Source organism: Cricetulus griseus, chromosome 5 (genome assembly GCF_003668045.3).
Source record: "Cricetulus griseus strain 17A/GY chromosome 5, alternate assembly CriGri-PICRH-1.0, whole genome shotgun sequence".
Taxonomy (NCBI): domain Eukaryota; kingdom Metazoa; phylum Chordata; class Mammalia; order Rodentia; family Cricetidae; genus Cricetulus; species Cricetulus griseus.
This window is the reverse complement of record NC_048598.1, coordinates 136,702,864-136,726,438: the sequence shown is the minus strand read 5'-3', so window position 1 is coordinate 136,726,438 and position 23,575 is coordinate 136,702,864. Positions and strand designations below refer to the sequence as shown.

General features: G+C 33.7%; 1 protein-coding gene and 1 pseudogene across 1 annotated transcript in view; one reads left to right on the top strand and one right to left on the bottom strand.

Annotated features, from left to right (window-relative positions):
- Positions 1-1,104: 1,104 nt before the first annotated feature.
- The window catches only part of Mdga2 (MAM domain containing glycosylphosphatidylinositol anchor 2), a 414,938-nt gene continuing 392,467 nt past the window's right edge, over positions 1,105-23,575 (bottom strand). The window contains exons 15-17 of the mRNA XM_027416516.2: positions 18,239-18,369; positions 5,213-5,318; positions 1,105-3,825 (exon numbers count right to left, since the gene is read on the bottom strand). Of these exons, the coding sequence (XP_027272317.2) occupies positions 3,737-3,825; positions 5,213-5,318; positions 18,239-18,369 (326 nt within the window). The 3' untranslated portion in view covers positions 1,105-3,736. The remainder of the gene's footprint in view (positions 3,826-5,212; positions 5,319-18,238; positions 18,370-23,575) is intronic.
- LOC113835812 lies at positions 13,311-15,659 on the top strand (annotated as a pseudogene).

Here is a 23,575-nt window from a genome sequence, read left to right as displayed (position 1 = left end):
GAAACGCAAGGGTAGGTGTGAACGAAAGCATCTAAGAAGACTCTGATTTTTTAAAAAAGCAAGACTGCATAGTCCATTACCAGTTATATATCCTGTAATTGTTATTTGGTTGTATTTTTTTCCTCACTTTTAGATTTGAAGGAAAGAAGATCATATTTGCATTGTTTGGCACTTCTGTCAACTTTAGTACTGTGGTGAATATTCATATTCAGGTCCTCTCAGCTCCTGTGTGAACCTTCATATCACTACATGGGAATACTGCCAATTATAATCAAAATAGGCCCAATTGTAGCAATGTTAACATGTAAAGAAACATCTTTGATGTTTAAAGTGATACTACTCCTGATTAATGGGGATCAATTATTGTCAATAATTGGAGATTATATGGTGTGTTGCTTCTCCCAGAAAACAAAAACCTGATTGCTAGATGCTTCCCCATTTAAAAAACAACCCATCAGCTCAACTGGCTTCTCTGCATTACAGGGCTGACACACTATCAAAATGGTAAGGAGAAGGTGTTATCAAGTCCCGTTTCTGGTAGACACAGCAATGTTAGGAATGAGAATGTCACCGATAATGTCTTAAAGGTTTCACAATCATTAGTTCTATTAAAGACAAGGTGATGTCACGAAATTCCCAGTGCCTTTACCCAAATCATTTTAAAGTTTCCACATTTTTCGCCATTTTCTTTCAATTACAGCAACTGAGCATTTGATCTGAAGACAAAACATCGATTCTGTTTGTTGGCTTGTCTAGATGATGCAGAGCTCATGTGAGAAATCCCTTTAACCATCTCAGACCTCTGTCTGCTTTCCCCTCTGATTGCCCCCTGTTCGTCTCAGTCATCTGTGACCTCTTAGAAGTTTAATCAAAATTAATTTTGAAGTACCAGCCAGTTCTCATGAACTTCAGAAGTGTGTTTTCTTAGAATGTGAAAGCTTAGGAAAGATTTTTAGTATTTGATGAATGCCTAATGATACAATCAAAACTTTTACTTACAGCAGTTTGTTGGCTTGGGATAACTTAGAAACAAACAAACAAACAAACAAACAAAAAACCAAAAACCTCCTATATGTTTTTAAATAATCTAAATTTTGGGGTCTTTCCTGTCAATTTATTTGCAAAAGTGTCACTTAAATCAACATAAAGATAACTGAAAGAAGATGACAAATCAAGCCTCTCGTTAAATCAAAAGATCCTATGGTGTCCTGGTCAAGAGAATGCAAAAAAAATAAGGCATAACAAAATAAAATATAATAAAACTGTATAATACTAATCTAGGATCATGAAGAGATGTGGTAAGTTGCAGTACAGTGGAAATAGAAGCAAATGCAGATTTTTCAGATGCTGAGTGCCCCAGATATCACTTACATGAAATCTTTGGTTTGATAGGATAGATGGATGACTTGGAAGTTTTGAACAAATTTTGAATATGACTAATTCAAATAAATTATGATAGTCATTTGTTTCTTTTTCTCAATTTAAAGGATGTGGGTTAGCTTGATTCTGTCAGTTCATAGGTTTTTTTGACATGTCCCCTTTTGAACTGATTATGAAAATTTACATTAAATTTCAACTTGCATTTGGTTCATATTTTACCTGTTGAGGTACAACATTCTTTACATGTACTACAGATAAAGAAGAGTGCATCTGGTGTTTCTATTAAAATTTCTTCCTGCAGACATTAATTGTGTATGAAGCACTGAAGATTTATCCCGAGATAACATAACCAGTAAATTGCATAACTAATCTCATTTTAGTGGTAAGTGAATATTGCCAAACAAACACACATACTGCTTATCATACCTTACCTGGAAAGAGGCTTTATTGAACAGAGCTGTAAAATTATATTTTAAGTTGAATTACTGAATTTGCACAAACATTTTCTACAGTTCTTTAAAAAAGTCAAGCTTTGTCATTTTCTACTACATTTTGTTGTGCTTTTTTATATTAATATTTGCAATACTGCAATTTAATACTTAGATCCCAATTACTTGCATAATCAATATTTTTTTTAAATCCTGGGGTGTGGAAAGAACAGATAATAATATTCTTCTTAAGACAAAAGTCTTTTTAAATGAAGTTAAAAGCTGAGATAATTTAAGGAAAAAGATCTTCAAATTTTCATAACCAACAGGTGTAAGTGAAATTTACAATGCATTGGAAAACTGGCTGGTTAAAGGTATGGTTTGTCCTCAGGTAGCTCAAAATCATTTTTACAGGTTTTTGTTTTTTTGTAAAAGTGTTTTTTTTTAATCTTGTTAAAATAATAAAATAATATTTCACAATTTGCACAGAGTCTGACTAAAGGGCAGAGGCATATTACCCTCAGAGTTTAGAATAAAGCCAGATTTTTTTCAGGCCCAGTTCCGCGGCAGAGTTCGTCCTCACGGCAATCTCAAACATTCCTTGTTCTCGCTAAAGGCAGGGCCAATTTCTTTTCAAACCGAGGTTAGAGTAAAAAAAAATCACTTCTGTGTTTTATCACCTTCTGCGCTAAGTATTATCTCAACAACCTTTTGCTCTGGTTGACCCATTTAATAACCTGGAAGAAAAAAGTGTTGCTCCCATGTCTGGTCTCAGTGGAAGGTACTTTCTATGGACAATAAGCCGAAAGGCCATGGCTGTCTAGGAAGTGAAACAAATATCTTGTCTGCATGGGCTTACGCAGAAGCGGGTCGTTTCTTTTTCAGAAGCGGCTGGGGCGTCTTGCCTGGAATTTGCACATGTAGGCTGTGTCGTCTGTTTACAAAATAGTTTTACACAAACCATTGTTAGCAGTGCAAGCTTCTGAGTTGAAAATTATTCAGGCTTGTTTCATTGAAGGCACTTGGTTTCCATGGCAATTTATAAAAGATGGTGGTTTGGTTTCTTCATAGGAACAGATGACGTAGTTTGGGTGTTCAAGTGGCCGCAAGCAAACTCCGATAAGCCTGTGTAATATGTAAGCCCAGGTTTACTGTCCTGGATAGTAGTGCATGCAAAAAGAGACATCATACAGTTATCTAGCTTAGCCATGGGAGGGAGGAAAAGAAAAAGAAAACAAACAAACAAACAAAAAACAAAAAAACAACGAACAGTTACAACAAAAACAAACAACAGTAAAGCAGAGTGGGGTAAGGTGGGGAGGAATAGGAAACCTTTAAATAATTCCGAGTTTGGATTATTTTCAATGAAGGGTAACAGCCAAAGGTAAAAGGGCCTACATTTATTTAATTCTCTACATAAAACCTTCTTGAAAGGAAAATAAATGCCAGCTCTCCACGTACCCTGTTTACAGTGAGGTTTTTGTTGGCAGGCCATTAGGTTTCCATGGTAACAAGCAAACTATTCATTTGAAACAAAACCAGCCATGACTTTGTGCTTTGACGAGGATTTCTATAGCTCTTTTTTTCTTCTTTTCTTTCTTTTTTTTTCTTTTCTTTTTCCAGAGTTCAACCAGATGAAGCTGTAATCATTTTAGCCACAAAAGCACCTGAAGGTCTCTTCCGTACCCAGGCCAAGATTATCTTCTAAGTGTAGTTTGGAATAAGTTATATTTCCATGATGTCTTTTTATCCCCAGTGCTTAAAAAATGTTGTTTTTATTATTTAATTTTTGAGTCAGTAGTCAGTGGAGGAATCTTTGGTAGTTTGTTTTTTGTTTTTGTTTTTGTTTTTTTTCTGTGTCCATTTACAAAGACTCTTTCTTCATGCCAGTGCCTGGTGAATTATGGATAGCCTCTGCCAGGATAAGGTCACCTTCGAGGGCTTAGGATTGAGATGAGGATGATGACTGGAAAAAGCCATAAATGAACTAAGATCCCAACAGCACCATCCACGGAATCTAGAAGATAAGTGCCCAGAACTGACATTAAGGACATAAACATTCCATGTAGTAACCCATACAGCCTCATATACCTTTTTTTGAACTAATAGTTTCAATACATAGAAAATACCTTTGATAAAAACATTGTTTTTTACAATACACATCAGCTTTATTTCTAAGGTAAAGAGAAGGGGAAACAGCCTAGATATTAGTTATGTACATCACAGACAACTATTACTCTTTATTTACTAATATGAAAACCTGGAGGTAGAACATTCTAGACTATGACTCTGAAGCATGATTGGCTTTCCCTGTTGTTTCCCAGTGACTATTCTCCCCACTCCTGCTTTCCCTTCCTGTTCTCCTCATTTGGAAAGTTTAATTCAACTTATCAAATCTAATTTATTTTATTTCGATAAAAATGTAAGCTTTGTAATGCAATATGGATATGACCTTCATTTGGTGTAACGCTAGTTTCATTGTGCAATGTTCTGAAAGCAAAAAGAAATCCCACACTCTCTGAAGAGAATACATGTGTTTTGCCTACATCCTAGCAAATTTGGCTCATGTGGGTGCAGCAGCATCTTTTCTGAAGGGAAAATCCAGGCAGTTTTATTGTGTGTATTTTAAATATTAAGCTTCATAATAAGCAACCACATCCTATTGGTTTTGTTTTTTACAATGTTAAGTAATAGAATAAACTTGGTACATTAAGCTGCAATTGCATAGTTGACTTTCAATGTCTAGACTGAAATAATTTTTCCACAAATATGCTGAGTTAAAAAGGCTCTGGTGCACTCCAGACTTGCACAATATATAGTTTCAAACCTTTGAATATGCTACACTATTGATGAAATATTTGTGTAAATTTAGCTTGATTGCTCATTCACTGTGTGCCCATAGAATTAAAGTTTCCAAATAGGTCTAAGAGGGTCCTGCAGTTGCAATGCATTCCAAAATTGATTCTGAATACATGCTTCAAATGAATAATATGAGATGAAGATTTAGAGACCAAGTCAACACATACTTCCAGTACTATTTTAACCATTTGGAGTTAAAAACAGCTTGGTTGTGCCAGTGAGTGTTATGTGTATAGATTTGCCAAGTATTTTAATAAATTTTTCCAAACCTCTCTCAAAATAGTAAAAATAAACATATTTTAAATCTGTTTTTAAAATCACAGGACATTATTCTTACATAGAATTAAGTAGAAATTACTATCATTTTATGTTACTGCAAATATGACAACAACAACATTTAATCATTTGATTTAAGTATACCTTGGATGATTTAAGGTCAGAAATAAGAAATTTCTAACTAAAAAAAACTTTTTGAATGAAATTGTAATAGTTGTTATGTCACTTCCACATCATATCAAGAGACACTCAACAGTAGAGACACTTACTCTTAGTTGTTAGGTCTTGTTTTGCACATTCTCCTTCAGCTATTGACACGTCATCAATGGCAATATCACCTTCTATCCCAGGACCTCGAATGCCTTCAAAAATTAGCTACAAATATGACAGGTTTATTAGAGTGGTTTTTATTTTGCAGAAATATATTCCCTCAGTTTCCTCTAAGCACATAGTACAATTCTTCCAGAAGTATCTTAAGGAATGAATCAGTAATATTTTATATTTAAACCAAGAACAGAATGATGCCCTACCCTATGGGAACACTTTGATGCTGTGCAGGTACACAGCACAGGTTCCTTGTGCTTTTTGTACTCACTTCTTGACTTCCTGCTTTGGTTTTATTTTGAAATTCTATGTTTAAAACTTGATATTTATGAGTACAAATTCATAAATTTGAATCTAGTGAAAAGCCTTTGAATTTCCAGTACTTACAGTAGTCGAGCATGAAGGCTCAATAAATGAGTATTGGGAGAATAGATAAGTGATATGAAATAAATCCATAAATTCCAGCTATGATAACAAAATTTGACTATTGAAGGAGACAAGAACTTTAGAATTATCTTATTAGTATTCAAGCCCTCTCTTTTTTTCCAGAGGGAAGAAAAAGACTTTAGGTACCAAAACATAACCAATGTATTTAGTGGTTATAGCCTCAAAATTTTAAAATAAAATATTAAATGATCTTTCCAAAGAAACAATAATTCAATAAATAACTCTAGTGTAAGATAATACTTTTGTATGCATTTTATTAAATAATGTTATTTTAGTGTTGTTTGAGGGTGAAAATGTATTTTGAGCAGCAAGAAAGGTTTGTTTTTGGTTCATTTTGAAAACAGTTAATTGAAGGTAGGATTATTCTTAGAATGCTTAGGCTATCTGTGCAAAGCTGGTCAATATTTTTCAATATGCTATGATAATTTTATCAATGGAAATCTCCAGTTTTTAAGCCAAGACATTAGTTTCAAGCTTTTTCTTAATTCCTTGCCCTTCAGTTAGAGGCAGCCTGGTAGACAGAGTCTTTACAATTTAGTAAGGAAATGTTTTAATAAGTCTTAATTAACAGATTTAGTTTTAAAATATTGTTTCCTTTTTATCCTTATTATTTATTTATGATAATTAAAACTGCAATACTATCTCTGGAAAAAACATCTCTAATAACCTGGATCACTGAAGAGAAAGCAAGATGGCAAGCTAAAGTTCAAACACTCAGATCCAAGTTTTCAGTTTAAGAATTTTGAATCTTCAGCAGGGCGTTTGTGGCACACCCCTTTAATCCCAGAACTCAGGAGGCAGAGGAAGGTGGATCTCTGTGAGTTCGAGGCCAGCCTAAGTGAGTTCCAGAACAGCCTCCAAAGTCACAGAGAAACCCTCTCTCGAACCCCCTCTCCCCCCAAAAAAAGAATTTTGAGTCTTCAAGTCAAAGGGCAGAAAAGACTAATTTCTATGCTTTGAAATAAGAATCTACTGGTGTTAGAATGTTACGTATGAAACTATCTGGGAGATGACTGTAAAGAGGCAGTGATGGAAGTATTTTGGGTGACCTTTGATAACACACTCTTAGCTGATATGGAATCAATGATAGAATAAATCAAAATTTCCTCAGCCACACCTCTCTTTCATTATGGATGCTGACTCTTTGCTGATGATAACAGGAACAACGTGTCATCTTAAACCAGCTCTGAGAGTCTCCTTGAAAATTAGTTTAGTCCCCCACAAACTTTCGATAAAGCAACCATATTTTGTTGGATTAAGAAACTGTGCTGTCATGAGAATAGATTTTTATTTTATGTATTATAAATACTTGAATATAGTGTTATATAGATTTTTGTTGGTCAGAAATAGAGAAGTGTTCTAGCTGGGGAATTTTGGTATAATAATTAACTATCTATAATTGTTTATAGACTTTTCTTGCAGAATTATTCTCAATTACTCATAATTTAACTTTGAATAGACTGTGATAGGAACAGAAGGTCACCTAATGTTTATGGAGGAAGATATAGGGCTTGCAATGGAGCCATAAAGAAGACAAGGAAACTGCATTCCTATATGCTCTGTATGATGAAGTGATGTGAGAGAGAAGAGTCCACTAGCGGTTAGGTAAGATGCCCTACATGTGGGATATAACTTGGAAGTTGGAATCACTTAAGATTTAAACATTGAACTTGGAATCAAAGTTTTCATTATAAAGAATGTGTGAGCAAGAGTCTTAGTAGTATTCAGGTTCTCTTAGCTCATGAAAGTTAATAGTTTCATGAGATCATCAAATTTTCCTTAAACTATTTTACAGTGTTCACTTAGTAAATTCTCATTATCTGTAGTCTGGAGTTAACATGAGCCAATATCCTTATACTTAAAAATAAAAGGCAAAACTGAACAGATTCTCAAAATCATCTGTGAGCTCTTTGTAGCTGCTTCCCTGAGAAGCCACATTTCAATGGTCCATCACTCTACAAGTCTCTGTAGTCATTGCCTTGTAATACTGATGGCTCCTACTGGTTCAATTATTTTGATAATTATTAATTTATTTTCTCTTCTTCTCGTCTTCCTCTATAGTTGGATCAAAGTTGCAAAGACAGATCTAAGCTTACATTGAAGATATAATTCTTGAATCAGGAGAGATGTGAAAGACACCTGTTTTTTTCCCCTTTGGTTAGATTACAAGAGAGTTATGGGGAGAAATTATCTAAAATAATTTAAGTTGTGTGCTATCTGCCCACTGGCAAAGTGTTTCATTACATGTTTAATTTACAAAGCAACAAAAATTAAACCACCCTTTACCAAAAGGGCTTTCTATACCTAGAACAATTCCTTACAGGATCATTTCATCCCTTCAAGATACTGAATTAGTGGAATGGTAATAAAAGTTGGATAATTTGAAGATTTGTTAGTTTCACCGACTTTTATAACCACTGACAACACTGATGGCCATTAAGTTGATTTCTTTCTATAGAAACCTAGCATGAGTACTAGGCAGTCTATAGAATTAAATCAGGGAATTAGTTGTCATTTATTTGTATGATAAAAATACTTTCTGACAAACCTATTGTTACACAGAAGGTGTTTTTAATATTTATTTGTAATATTGTAATTATTGGAAATCCAATCCAGTGGGGTGAGAGATATTATAGTGTCAGAAAGCTCTTCTAGGGCACGGTTACTTGCTTACTTTTGTTTTTAAGATTATAATAGTATTACAACATTTCTTCTTTTTTCACTCTTCAAAACTTCTCATATACTCCTCTCCATTCTTCTTCATATTCATGTTCTCTTCTTTCAATAACTGTTTTCGAACACACACACACACACACACACACACACACACACACTTCTAAATACTTCTAAATATAGCCTGCTTGTATGCACTTTTTAAGGACTGTTCATTTGGCCTTGGGCAACAAATTTGTATGATTATCACAGAGAAGACCACCACTCCTGCTCCTCAGTTGTGGGCAGTTCTCTGTGCAGGATTGAAGCTTTCTGGCCTTTCCCACATCCACTTTGGCATTCCACCTACATTGTCCTAGTTGCTTGTTTTTAGTTTTTATTGTAGTATGCCACTGAAAAGATAGAGACTGTTTTTGAACTGCTTAGTTTTCATAAGAATCATTTATCACATTGTTCTATTTATACACTCAAATCTAACTTCAAATTAAAATAGGTAGATCATAGTAGACTCATTAGTGACATCAAGTCAAGATCTTGGAGATAGTTATATTTTCTAAGAAAAGGTAGATTACAGAAGTAAAACGTTTAGATATTTAATTCAAAGAATATGTCATGTTTGATAGTTCAAGCCTTTATAAAACATGTCTTTGCAGGCAACTTTCATGTATATAACAGAGACAATAATGAAACACTGAATTTTATGTGTTTTAACTAGGAAGATATGAATGAATTGCAATGTACTCCAACAATTACATTCACTCTGAGCAAAAAGGTATCTCGGTTTAAAAAGCTGTAATGTTCCATTATTGTGGGTTCATTATTATTCTATTCTGACTGCTATTTCATCACAATGTTAAAAATATTTTTATTATGTACTTTTGTGGTGAATTTTGTTTAATGTATTTGAAGGAGTTAATGACATGTAGCTATCAGGAGCAGTGTCAAGGCTTAGCTTTTCCTGAAAAAGAAAATTATGTAAAACTTGCTCTTCCTGCATGTCCATGTTGACATTATTTAAACTATTTCCCTCAACTGAAGAGATGATTTTAAAATTTAAATGTTTCCATATTTTCTGCATTCAATACAGAGAAGTGAGGTTCACCTCTCAGCACTCATATGGCAGCTTATAACCTTGTACAACTCCAATGCATTCTATGTATTCTTCTGGCCTCCACTGGTGGAAGGTAGACATAGGGGGAACAGACTTACATGTAGGCAAACACCCACATACTTAAAATATTTTTAATTAATTAACTCTAGGTGGATAACTTTAATGGAACTTTAAAATGGTGGAAGGGGGTTCTGCTTTGAAATGACATCACACACACACACTTGTTTCAAGTAATAGATGAACAGTTTCTGATGAACACAGCTCTTAAAAAGCATATGCATTTGAAAACGGAGGCAAATAGATAAAACCATTAGATTTGTGTGTAAATGCCATTTTCAGTAGGTAAAGAAGAGCTATGTGTAGAGCTTGTGAATAAAAGCTGTTAAAGGATCAAATATTACAACATCATCATATATTGACTTCATTATACAAGGTAGTTTTTGCAAATGTTCACAGGCATTTTCTTTCTGACAAAAGACAGATTCTTCCTGATTATTACCATGGAGAGAAGTGTAGAAGTTTAAGGCTGTAGTTTGAGAAATGGCTATGAATATCACTGAAAAATATCATGATATTAATAGACTTATCTATAATTAATGATATATTAATTTATTTATTCAATAAATTAACTGAATGTTGCCCAGTCATTATAAAAGATATGTGATGGCTGGACAAGCGACTGATCTATGAATATAGCAGAACATCATTAGGAATCATTTTACCATTACATTTTTGTTCCTCCTGGAACCTGACCTACCTGCCAGATATAGAACTGCATGAAAATATGTCTGCTAGTGACAGTGATACTTTCCAGATAATTTTCATGATTAGACGGCAAAGTCACATTGAGAAGAACATGCTCATCATTTAGTAATAATTATTTAATTTAAGTTTCTTTGAAATCTGCTTCCAAATATTTAAATGAGGATTCAAGAGTAAAAGATTTTTAATTGCCTTTGGCCAAACCAATGAACTATAAATGGTGTTGCTTCATAATGTCTCTTTATACATGATTCCTGGAAAATATAGATTGCATTATAAACAAAGTACACTATTAACAAGAGAAGTAAGTTATTTTCCTTGCTACGTGGTGTATGAAGTACACCCATACTTTATAGGGTTAAAATTGTATTGATTTTACACTTTTGTAAGTTTTGCTCTAGTCCTTTCAAATATAGGAAATATGTTATCAAAATATATAAGCATTACAAACACTGATGGTGCTAAATTAATTCTATGAAAAATCCCATTAAGAAATTTCCATATAACAAAACCTTTATTTGATCTACAGTACAATTTTATTTTCACTCATCAACCTGACTGAAGATGCTCAACAGAACAGGCAAGTGTGTATGCTGTAAGAGTTTTTAGATAAACTTGATTAAAGTTTCAATCAAATAAAACTACATAAATCTTAGTGAAAGATGCACTCAACACCACTCATATTTAATTTACTACTCCAAAAGAAAAGAGAATATCATGCTCTCTAATTGACTTAGAAATATTTTCAAATGATATATGCTTGAATGACATAACATTTTACAGTTTCATTTATGACATTATATTTGTATCTATTGTTGTTACAATGTTTTTTGCTAGGCATGACATAATAGAAAGTATTTTAAAGCTCTTCATTTTATATAAATTATTTCAGAGTAAAAACTTTCAATTTGAAATAACTCTAAGTAACAATAAAGAAAAATGAAACAAATTAAAAGAGTACAATATATCAGGGTATGAGTAGTTTCCTTGCACCATTAAGAATAATGAAATGAAATAAACATTTTAATCAAATAAACATTGTAGTCAATAGATCTAAAAATACATTGTGAAATGAACAGAAATGTCATAATTAAAAATTATTACTCATCTTGATGTCTCACAGGTAGTTTAACTAAAATACACTGGTCCATAAATTTTACCTTCAGATGGTTTCCACCCCAAACAAAGCTCCATTTGAAAAACACAAATTATTTAATGAAATAGTCTAAACAAAGGTTTGGGGGGCATAGAGCATCAAACCCTGGTATAGTAATGATGATAATCATAAAAAAACCAACATAGATACATGAGAAATGTAAATCAAGCCACTCAATTCTTGCCCTGTGTAGAGTTTTCAGGCAACGTAATCTGAACCAGTTTGAAATCTGGTAGAAAAAATCTGACCAGAAAAGATTGAATTGGGAACACCCACAGAAATAGGCAGCTAGAGAGGTTGCCTTCTTTCTTTCTCTCTTTCTTTCTTCCTTTCTCTCTTTCTATCTTCCTTTTTTTTTTGTTTGGTTTTTTTTCGAGACAGGGTTTCTCTGTGTAGCTTTGGACCCTATCCTGGCACTCACTCTGAAGACCAGGCTGGCCTCGAGCTCACAGAGATCTGCCTGCCTCTACCTCCCGAGTGCTGGGATTAAAGGCATGTGCCACCAACGCCCGGCTTCTATCTTCCTTTTTTATATATGTGAATGTCCTTTAAACTATGATATAAACTTTTGCTTCATCTAACCATGTCTGGTTTTGATACATTTGTTCCTCAAGTTATACTCATAAGATTGACTTAGATCAATTTAGATTTGGATTTAGTGATGTATTTCTTAAGCACTATAGGAAGAAAACAATAAAGTAAACATGGTCAGGCATAAAAATACCAGAAAATACTAAAAGAGAGTGAGCATATGGGGGAATTAGAGAGGAAGACAAAGAGAACTTAAAGAAGGAGAGAGAAATAGAGAGAGGAAGGTAGGGGAAGAAAAATGGTTTTCTTTAATAATCTTAAATCCTTAATGTGGTGATAATTTTTTTTTCTGATTTTTTAAAGCTTGCCTGAGGATTCAGAAAGCAAAGTCAGCCACAAGCTATGGTGATCAGGCAGTGGTGGTACACACCTTTAATTGCACCATTTGGGAGGCAGAGGTAGACAGATCTCTGTTAGTTCAAGGACACACTAAAGTATTCGCAATCGATACAGTCCTAAAGAGAAACAGCTCACACAAAGCTGTTCTCAGCACCTGGGATCACATGCTTTTAGTCTCATCCCTAGAGAGGTACATAAAAGATAGGACCCCAGTGTCTCAGACTGCATTTTGAGATAGTCTCTGGATTCTATCCAGCCATGCTGAAGAGAGGCAGTAGTCTAAGGCTTCATGAAGAGCTCATGGATCAGCCCTTTCAACCTGAGCTAAAGGTAAAAGGTAGTGGCTGGCTTTTTTGCTTTTCTGATCTTCATCTTGAAGCTTGAGCGCCAATTTCAGTCTCTGGGTCATTTATTTTTCATACTACACCTTAAAATGTATAGATTGTTTCTAAGTCACTTAAGCACATCATTATAAATGCTTCACACTATTTACAAAAATTTACAAAAATCCAGTATCCACTAAGTTAAAATTCATAATTACTAGATTTTCAAAGAAGAATACAATGACCCATAAAGATAAGAAGAATCCATCTATTAAAACCATCCAAGAATTGAAATAGATGTGTATGAGCAGATAGTGACTCCAAATAGTTAATGGTGATTTGGCTTCATGGGCTTAAGGCATTGACTAGAGAAAGGAAAAATATTTTATGAAAAGTCTAACATTAAAGTTACAGAGATGAAATGCCCACTTTCTCAGATGAAAAATTCAATGAAGGAGACTAAATTTAAAAAGATTGTTAAATATATAGGCAGAATATAAGCTATTCTAAATCAGACAAAGCTCGACAGTGGTACTGTATTCCTTTAATCCCAGCTCACGGGCAAGTAGAGGTAGCAGCAGGCAGAGCTCTGAGTTGAGTATAGCCTGGTCTACAGAGCCAGTTCTAGGACAGCTGAGGCTATGCTAAGAAACCCTGTCTCTAAATTTGCAACCCCCACACGAAAAGAAAACAAACACAAATGTTCAAAGGTAAGTCTGAAAGGATAGAATGTGAGCAAAGAAATGTGAAGAAACCAGCCAGATAGTCCTCAATTTTCACATGATGAACCCACAGGACCAGGAAGTTCAGTAAATTCTGAGTACACAGAAAAAGGACACACCGAACCGTATCAGAATCTAAGTTCTCACAACCAGCAATAAGAAGAAAAATCTTAAATGATGTTGGAGAAGGAAGCTTGTACAATAGAGAGAAGAATAAATGAGTGTGCAGCCTAAGATTCTTACTTGGAAAGAATACAGAGATAGAGGACATCCTGAAAATTCTAAAAGAAAAACCACTAAGCTATGCCTAGAGGAAACAATTTTTTTTTTGAAAAATGAAGGTGAACAAGACAATTTTTTAAAAGTACAGAAGGTGAAAAGAATCCATCCTCAACAGACCCACACTTCAAGAATGTCAAATGAAGTCCTTGAGGCCAATCAAAACTGATAGCAGATGAAAGTAGGGACTTTCCAGTGCTATAAATCTATGAAAATGTCCAAGGAAAACAAAGTATAGAAAGTACATTGAGAACCAACTAAACAAACCACAACTGCCTTCTATAGCAGAAGTAGAGCTTAGTATGGGAGAATTTCTCCAAGGCTTACATAGACTACTATGAAGAAAGTTTCATTAATTTTAACACTCTTGAATAGCTCTCTGTATATTCCTTTTTATGTGTTTCTGTGAATTTTACCCAGATCTCTGCAGCTGCAGAAACACATTTTCATGGGTTCTTTTCATGACTTCTTTTGTGAATTTAAACCACCCCTTCAATTTCTGGTGACAGAAGATCCCGAATTTCCTTCTTTTAACCAACAGTTGTGAGAAACCAGGCCCAGTGGACTGAGATTGGCCAAACCAGAAGGAAAAGGGAGTTAACTCTGGAAGCCTGGGACTTTAACCTCAGACCTGGTGCTCTGCCTTCCATTTTTTGCCCGTGTGAGATTCTCCTTAGCACTCATGTTTCGAGGGCAACCGCTATCTATGGTCTCCATACTGCCTCTTGGATAATGAACTAAATTTTCTTGCAAAACATTATCTAAAAAGCAAACTCTGTACTTCCCTTAACATGAAAAACTGATAGATGAAAAGGTCTATTTGAATAAATCATATTGTAATTTAATATTTTCCTGCAGGCAATTCAATTAACTCTGAATATTGAAGAGGGTTTAGTCAAGACAGTTATTTATTTCTTTTTTCTAATTTCCTTGTGCTTTCATGTAAATTTCTCAGCCCCCTCTCTGTAGAATTACCATAGTGGCTGGGACCCTGTACAACTATTCTGAAAACTGGAAGGCCTTCGCCACTCAATACATTGGGAATCAGGTCTGCGTGCTTTCTGTACCACCCACTTCCACTTCGGCCAAGTCATTGCACCCCAGAAACAGGCCACTGAAAAATGCACAAGAGGAGATAAGACTGCTGGATGCTCTCTTGAAAGGGAGACGTTGTTCCCATGGTGGTAAGCTACTTTCACTGGCTGATATCACAATTGTCCGCTGTGGCTCTGTCAGTAGGGCTCAGAGCCTTCTTTCTCCCTGGCCTACCCCAGTACCAAAGGCTGGTTTCTTATCTGCATTAACCAGACCCATTTCGGGGCTCTCTTGGGGGAAGGGAAACTGGGTGAGAAGATGGCCCAGTCTGATGCTAAGAAGTTTGCAGAGAGCCAGCCTAAAAAAGGATATCCTAGGGAAAGAAAAGGGTTCATAGGAATAAAAAGAAAAGCCCCAGGCTGAAAAGAGGCAGCTTCCTCAGCTTCTGAGAATATGGGTGAATTTGAGTAGGCACTGGCAGCTGAGCCCAAGGCCAAGGGCCCCTTAGCTTATGTGCCCAAGGATACCTTCCTGTTCGATGAATTTAAGCATTAAGTACTCCAATGAGGACACCCTTTCTGTGGTTTTGGCATATTTGGGGGAGCATTTTGATAAGGATGGCTGGCCCTTATGGGTACCCAAGTACCACTTCCCTGAAGAGCTTACCCAGGCCTTCATAAGTTGCAATCACATCACTGGAATGCTCCAGCGATTGGACAAACTGAGGAAGAAGGCTTTTGCTAGTGTCACCCTCTTTGGAATCAACTACAGCAGCTCCATTTCTGGAGGTTGGGTCCTCTAAGGCCAAGAGCCTGTCTTTCTGCTGAGTCCAAATTTTCAGGTGGACTACGAATAATACACGTGGTGGATCCTGGACCCATGTAGTACTTTTCCGGGAAGGGGATGTTCTAGCATATGGGCAAAGCAGTCAATCAAGACAAGATTTTCAACTAAACATGTTTTAGCTGCCTGGACCCACCCTTCATGCAGATAGGGGTCATTAAAGAAAACTGAACATTGAAAAAGAATTTTCTAGTGAATACTTTATCCCGTATAAAATATAACTTGTATCTCTGTGACTTAACTAAAACCTAAACTTGTCAATTACCTTATATAAATTACCAAAAAAGTATTCATTTTAAGATTTAGAAGTTCAATTTCTCATGAAAGAAAGATTTTACAAATTGTGTTACAAGACAGGACATTCTACCAGTAATTTACTTCTTTTCTAAACTGAGTTTGTTTCCCTTTATTTATCTTACTTTTAAATTCTATGAATTCTTGTTTTTCTCTAAGATAATACTTAGGAGGAGTATGCCTGTCACAGTTCCTCTTAGTGAACGGTTTGGTATGGTTGCATTATTGATTTTTCTTATTTCAGTATGCAAAACTTCCCTTGGTAATATCAACTATTTTCAATTTTCAGTAAGAGTTTGATTCAGACATACTTTTGTCTTCAAAACTTCAAAACTGGTAATTCCAACAATTTCTCCCATATCTTTAAAAGGTTTTTGTTCTCAGGTATTTTTATGAACAGGTTTAAGACAGAAATAATCATGTATGTCCCTGAATCTAATCTCCCCCCCTCCCTTTTTTCAATCTAAACCAATCTGAAGTTCATGCATTATTCAACACTTTGTAAGCCAAATATTCTTAGTCAATAATGTCTGCTTCCAAGATTCCATCCATGAAAAGTGTTCTGCTCCTGCTCATCTATAAGTATAGCCTGAGATCTCTCTCCTTCCTGTGTACCAGTTAGCTCCCAGAATCTCTTACAAGAATTCTAGTAAATTTTTATGCCTACCAATATGACAGAAGGCAGAAGCTCAAATTTTTTCAACTAATATCTAAAGAAATAAAGGACTGTCCTAGAGGTATTTAATAGATGTTTATCAAATTGATATAATGTCAATAAAGGATTGTCTTGATTGTAAAGGATTATCTTGATTGTGAAAGATTGTCTTGATTGTAACAATACTATAATTTAAATCCTTCTTGTGTATGTGTTTAATTTAATCATTTGTGATGAAGAGGTAGCTCATATAGAAAGCAAAACATATAGAGAGAAACATCAATATTTTTAGAAAAATAATCTTCAATGTACACACACACACTTTAATATTAGTTGTACTTCCAATCCTGTCTTCCCATTTTAAGTTTTTTCAATTTTTACAATTGTATTATTCTTCACAGATTCAAAATGATTCTGTTGCATTCATAGATATGAGTGCAAGTAGTTTTAATAATTTCCTTACACTCTACTCTTGTGAAGAAATTTATTCATTTTATCAACTTAGACCTCTCAGTCATAACTGTCCAAATTATGACAAAAGAGGCTCTGCCAATGAAAAGATTGCATAATTGGATCAATCTGATTCTCTGTACTCTTAAATGCATGCCATGATATTCATGCATAATATCATTGAGTGGATTTGAGTCTTTTCAAAATAAGAACAAAACTAGACTGCTTTAAAAGTGAGTAGATTTTAAAGATATGTTATTTTAAAGAAACAAAAATACTTCTGTATATGTTGGGTAGAAATATATGAAAATGTAGGTAGGTGAACATATGCATTTATATACATATGCTGGTATAGTTACTTAAATCACAAAAGCTATGCTGCCAACTTTATTAAACTAGCTTGTAGGTATTCGATCTTTTACAATGATTCTTAAAGCTTCTTATTTCTCTCTCTCTCTCTTTCTTTCTTTCTTTCTTTCTTTCTTTCTTTCTTTCTTCCTTTCTTTCTTTGGGTTTTTCAAGACAAAGTTTCTCTGTGTAGCTTTGTAGACCAGACTGGCCTTGAACTCACATAGATCCACCTGCCTCTGCCTCCTGAGTGCCCGGATTAAAGGTGTGTGCCATAACTGCCTGGCTAAAGTTTCTTATTTTGATTACCATCATTAATTTTTTTGATATCTTTATAAATCACATTTTGGTATTTAACTGAAATTTACTTCAAACCGAAAGAAAAATAATTTGTTTAAAAATTCTGATTTTGATTGAAGTTATAAATGACTGAGGTGGAAAATGTATTTGAAATTCCATCAATAATTATTTCATAAATTGACAGAGTATCGATACCCAGTTTTGTTAGTGTGAAAATATGGATTATTTTCTATAAAGAATAAAATAAATGCAAGTGATTCTATGGAAATGGATGATTATGCAAATACCTTGATTTGTTTTGTTATTTCCAGAGATGAGTTTCTCTGTGTAGGCCTGGTTGTCTTAGAACATGCTTTGCAGACCAGGCTAGACTCAAGTGCTGGGATTATAGGCATGTACTATTATGCCATGCAATACCTACTGTTTCTATAGATTATTTTTCTATATGCTATTTCATGGATGCTAATAAAAACACATTTGGCTTCATAAAATAGGTTTTCAAATTGAAGAGAAACTAAAATATGTGATTTTTATTTGTTTTGTACAGAATTTCTTATTATTAACATCTTATTTACTGCTTCTTTAGGATATGTATTTAGTGTTGTATTCCATACACAGCAATATAAGCAAAGTTATTTCTTACCTGAAATGAAGTAATTGGATATATATTAACATGAGCCTCATTCCATCGTTGTCCTTTATTCCCACTTGAAGACCATAGAGGATTCTCTATTGTTGTCTGTCCTTTCAAACGTAGATATACATTTAAAACACCTAAAATAACAATGGAATTTTATATTGTCTATTTGTATCTGCTTCAAGTTTGTTTCTCCTTGACCAAACATTTATAAATATTTAAAATTAAGTCTTGCAGAACATTGTAGTGTCTTTCTCTCTCCTTCTATTTCTTATCTTGTCATGGTGTGATCTAGAGATAACAACATTCTATTTCCTGGAAACTAAATGTTACCTTATATTCTCAAAATGACTTTGCAGTGAAGGCTAATGTTTCTGAGGTGGACAGGCTGTCCTAGATAATCTCAGTGGGATCTAAATGGAGTCACACTTATATGGACCAACAGCAAAAGACATTTTATTCAGGAGAGAAGACAGGCTTGTTAAGGATGTTATCTCCTACAGAAGAGAGACGATATCTCCCAGTCAAAGAATATGAGCAAGAAGACACAAGAGAATAGATTTTTCCCAGAATCCCCAGAAAGATGCTATCTTGATTTTAGCACCACAGTATTTTAATATTTATTTTGGTTTCATTTCCAGAACTGTAAGGTAATACATCAATCCTGTTTCAAGCCCAGTTTGTTGTCATTTGCTATTCATCACAACAGCAGTAGACAGTCAGCAGCATTTATTCATGTGCTAAATGGCCCACACACTAATTTGACCTTCATTTTGACTTATATAATCATTTAGTATTTTTTTCTTTAAAATGAAATCACATTTATTTTCATCTAAGTCTTATTTTCCTTCTGAAGTATTCAACATAAAATACATAGCTTTTTTATTTCATCATTTAACACATCTTTTTAATTTTGTGTGTTGTATACAAAAATGTTAAGTAATGATGATAATAGTATTGATACAGTAAAATGTATGTTAAGGCCTTGTGCATACAAGGAATGAATCTTCTCAGGGATCTATAAAGTGCTTACTGCAATTATCCCACATTGCAGATGAGAATAGTTATAGGACTTAAGTGATTTTTCCCTATGTAATGTAACAAGAAAATACAGAGGCAGGCTTTAAACTCAGAGTATAAATTTTTTATCATTTGATGAAGCTATCCATATTTAATAGAGATAATTTAAAAAAATCAACTGCATTGAAATGATATATTGTATTATTATGTTGAACAAAGATTTTGCTATAAGAATACATTTTACTTGCTAGTAGATGAAGCTTCTTTTGTCTTAATGTTTATTCATTTAGGCATATGGGTGAAAATAATGTATGTTTACATCCATAAAATGATGTGAATTTTTATTGTTCTACCTTTGTTGTTGTTTTCACATTCTATTCCAAGATTTTTTATATTTTCTCTTTAAATGTAATATCTACTTCCATATTTCTACACACAAACATTTTATAGCATAGTACTTTTATTTCTACAGTGTGGTTTCTCTTCTTTTGCTTCTAATAACACCATCCATTATCCAATTATTATATTCTACATACCATATTCTTTTATGGCTTCTCTAACTTTCCCATTTTTATCTGGATTCTTGTTTTCTTCACCCACTACTCTATCATTCACCATTTTTCTTTCCTAAATTTCATTTTATTATGTATATTAATATAATTGTACATGTTACTTAAAGTTAGTGAATCCTTTTCAACAGATAATGCTTCTCTGTTCTCTGCCCCTGCCTCTCTCCCACTCTCCACTTCTGTCTTTCTTATCTCTCTTTCTCTCCATCCCCAATTCTTTACCCCATTTTCTGCAATATATAGAGATCCTGTAGTGATTTTTTTCTCCCAAAGAGCACGTTTAGTACTTCTGTTGCATTTTTTTCATATGGAAAAATTGATTAAACTAAAAGAAAATTGATCTTTTCCACATATTGATAAATGGATTGGTAAAAGATTAATAATGATGCTAATTTTAACATGTGATCATTATAATTATATTTAACAAATAATGAAAGCTATAAATCTGTCAGAATTTATTTGAGGTTATAATTTAATGTGGTGAAACACTTATTAATATATACTAGTAAATGTTATAGACTGAATCTGAAATGGCCCACAATGACTTCTGTGCCAAAGGCTTAGTTTCCAGTGCAATGTTCAGGCTTATACATTTAGGAAAGTGAACTGATCATTAGAATTTTGACGTAATACATGAATGACTCATGTTTGATGAAATTCTTGGAGGCTGAGGAGGGAGACTAACAGGTAGAATCTGGATGGAAGAAGGGGGGGGTCCCTGGGTGCTGCTCCAGAAAGATGCATCATATATAAGCTCCTTCCTCATCCCCGTCTCTCTGTGATTTCCAGATACCATGAGGTGAGGAGCTTTACCCCAGAGACAGAGCTTGCTGCTCTGTCATGTTACTGCTGTATCACAGGACTTCAAAGATGAAGTCAAGTGACACAAGAGAGAAAATTTCAAATCAGGAGACCAAATAGATCTTTCCTTTACCAAGTTATTTATTTTAGGTGTTTTGTGACAGAAAGAAAAAGCTGCCTAACAATGACATTATTAGATGAATAGTTAAATCCATTGTCTCAGAGTTTAAGGGAGTGTTTCTTGTTAGGGGATATGCTCTGCTGTGACTATGTTTATAATTTCTTTATTAACTAATTTTTAATGTGTATATTAATTCACACTTTATTTATTTTGTTTATCATATGGAATATATTTTATACGAAAACTTTTTTTGCCTATATCTAAACAAAACAGATCTAAATCATCTTAGAGTTAAAATTAGATTTAGATTAAACAATATGAGTTGTAATTAATTGTGAATAGCTTATATTTTAAAGGGAAAATATTTTGTTTTATAAGAAAAAGAGATAGTATAAATTATTGAAATAAGGCTTCCATCCATGTTAAAATTTAAACATCTTCTCATGTAGGTGCTAATAATCATTTTGTTGTCTCAGAATAATACAAAGTGTTTCTTAGCTGGTATATTTCTGAGATAATGGCAAAAGCTCATAAATAAACAAATGATTTGCCCCTACCATTTCCCATTTTAGACCATAAAAAAAGAATCTGCTATCAACAGACATTTAACCCTATTCCAGGTCATCTTGGTCAACAAAGTAGAACTTGTGCAACAGAATAAAGCTCCTTGAGAGAACTTAGAGTCAGCAGAGCTGATTCAGCACATTATTATATTATTATAGTAAAAATTCCAACGTGCACATGATGGATTGTGTTAATACCCTTTAAAAGTAATTTTAAATCCTCAGAGAGATGGTTTGTGCTTGAGTAGGCACCAGATGCCAGGATGTATGAACATATCCATCCCCAAGGATCTTCTAATATTACGTAGTTCTATGATAAAAGCTGGAAATAGCTAAGTGAGCCATATTTCTCTTCCTTTGCTCCCAGTAGTCAAAGGCTAAATGACCTCGGTTGTTTTTATATAATAGATAATAACCAAAATTAGGGCTTCTTTTTTGCAATATCCATCATTCATATTTAATATTATTTCATTTAAGTTACCATATAAAATGTAATTTTCATCAACATTATTTACTGTCACTATTACCTAGTTATCATCTTTCTTTAAGTATTCACATAATTGTCTCCTGATTATTTAACTATAAAATATATTAGATGTTTTAGAAAGCAATTTAATGATACATCCTAAAATGTACATTAATCTTTACCATAGATACTTGAAATTGAGAAGTTTGTCAGAATTAATTTGTAATTTGGTTTATTCTAAGGTCTGGATATCAGCTGCATATAAATAGCATTTTTATTATAATCAGGAACATAGACTCATTAATTGAAGTTTCACATCCTATGAAAAGATGAGAATGCAACAAAATTATCTGACTCCAGGCAAGATCTATGAATATTGATAGGTAATTGTTAGCATCATTTATTTTATGCACACATACAAAGTGAGAAATTATGAAGTCATTATTTCCTGCTTGAATTGAGATGGCTGCATTGATACTGTTTTTCAACATATAATTGCAACAATATCTTAAACCAAAGAGTCAGGTCAATTTCTCTCATCATTACCATGCTTCTGGCATCTAGCTGAATTTATGCCACGAATTTTTCTATTTTGGCACTCAATTCAGGCCTTCTACCACACTGTTTTAGATCCTTTATTGACATGCTGTTCAGCTCTAACTCTCCCCTGGAACAGTGTTCTCCATTCTCACACCTTAGTTTCTACTGATTCTCAAACGTGTAACTTTTGCTTTCTACTTTCTCCTACTTACTTCTACTGGGGGATGCTGTTCTTTCTAACTCTACAAAGAAAGTTTTATGTTAATGTTGTTGACCTGGTGTTTCTTTCTTGTTCACCCAGAGTGTAGGCCTGTTATACATTTGATTGGATATACTTTCTCTTATTCAGTAGTTTATTAAGTCAACATCTGGAAAAACCATTTGATTAATGGGAAACATTTACCTCAATTCTCAATTATCTTCTATAAAACTTTAAACAGAACTTAAGCACCCACACCTCATGCAATTAGTCCTGATAAACTGGATAGTGAATGAAAGATTCGTGACTTTAAAAAGATGTTAAATCTTTACTTTCAATAAAGGGCATTTAAGTGTTTGGTATAATGGGTAAGAAGAAAACCAGTTATATTCTTTTATTTTTAAGCATTACTTCAGTTGATGAAATGATATCTATCTACCGTGACTTGCATACTTAACTTGTTTTAAATATTCTGGCCTCTACTAAAAAATTCTAAGGGTTCATCTTCAGTGCATGGTAAAGATATGACTTTGAGTAATGCACATTATATGCACGTATGGAAATGTCATAATAAAACTCTTTACTTCTATAATTAATACATAGTAGCAATATTTAGAAGAGTAATGTAGAGGAGGAAAATAATTTCAGAGGTTGTGATTGTGAAACAAGTATTAAGAGGTTAATTATAGTTTTTATTAGAGTGTTTATGATAACTTTCTAATAGCATTTGTTCATAGGAGGCAAAAAAAGTCATAGCTCGTTTCTAGTCACATCTCCTACTCTAAACACTTTTAAAGAAGGCTGTTTACAGAATGAATGTCCTATGATATTGTCAGTTGTTAAATATATAAAAAGTCTTCATTGAAGTCATTGACTTAATCTTAACAGATATCAGCTATTATTGAATCACCATGGTAGAGTTGTTAATATCTATTATTCACATGAAAACTACTAAGGATCCTCCTGATGTAGTTCCTAAACAATCTAGAAATTGCAATTCTCATGGAACTTAATTTTGAGAATTTACCAGTATGAGAGAATTTTTCAACTTTTTATTTATATTT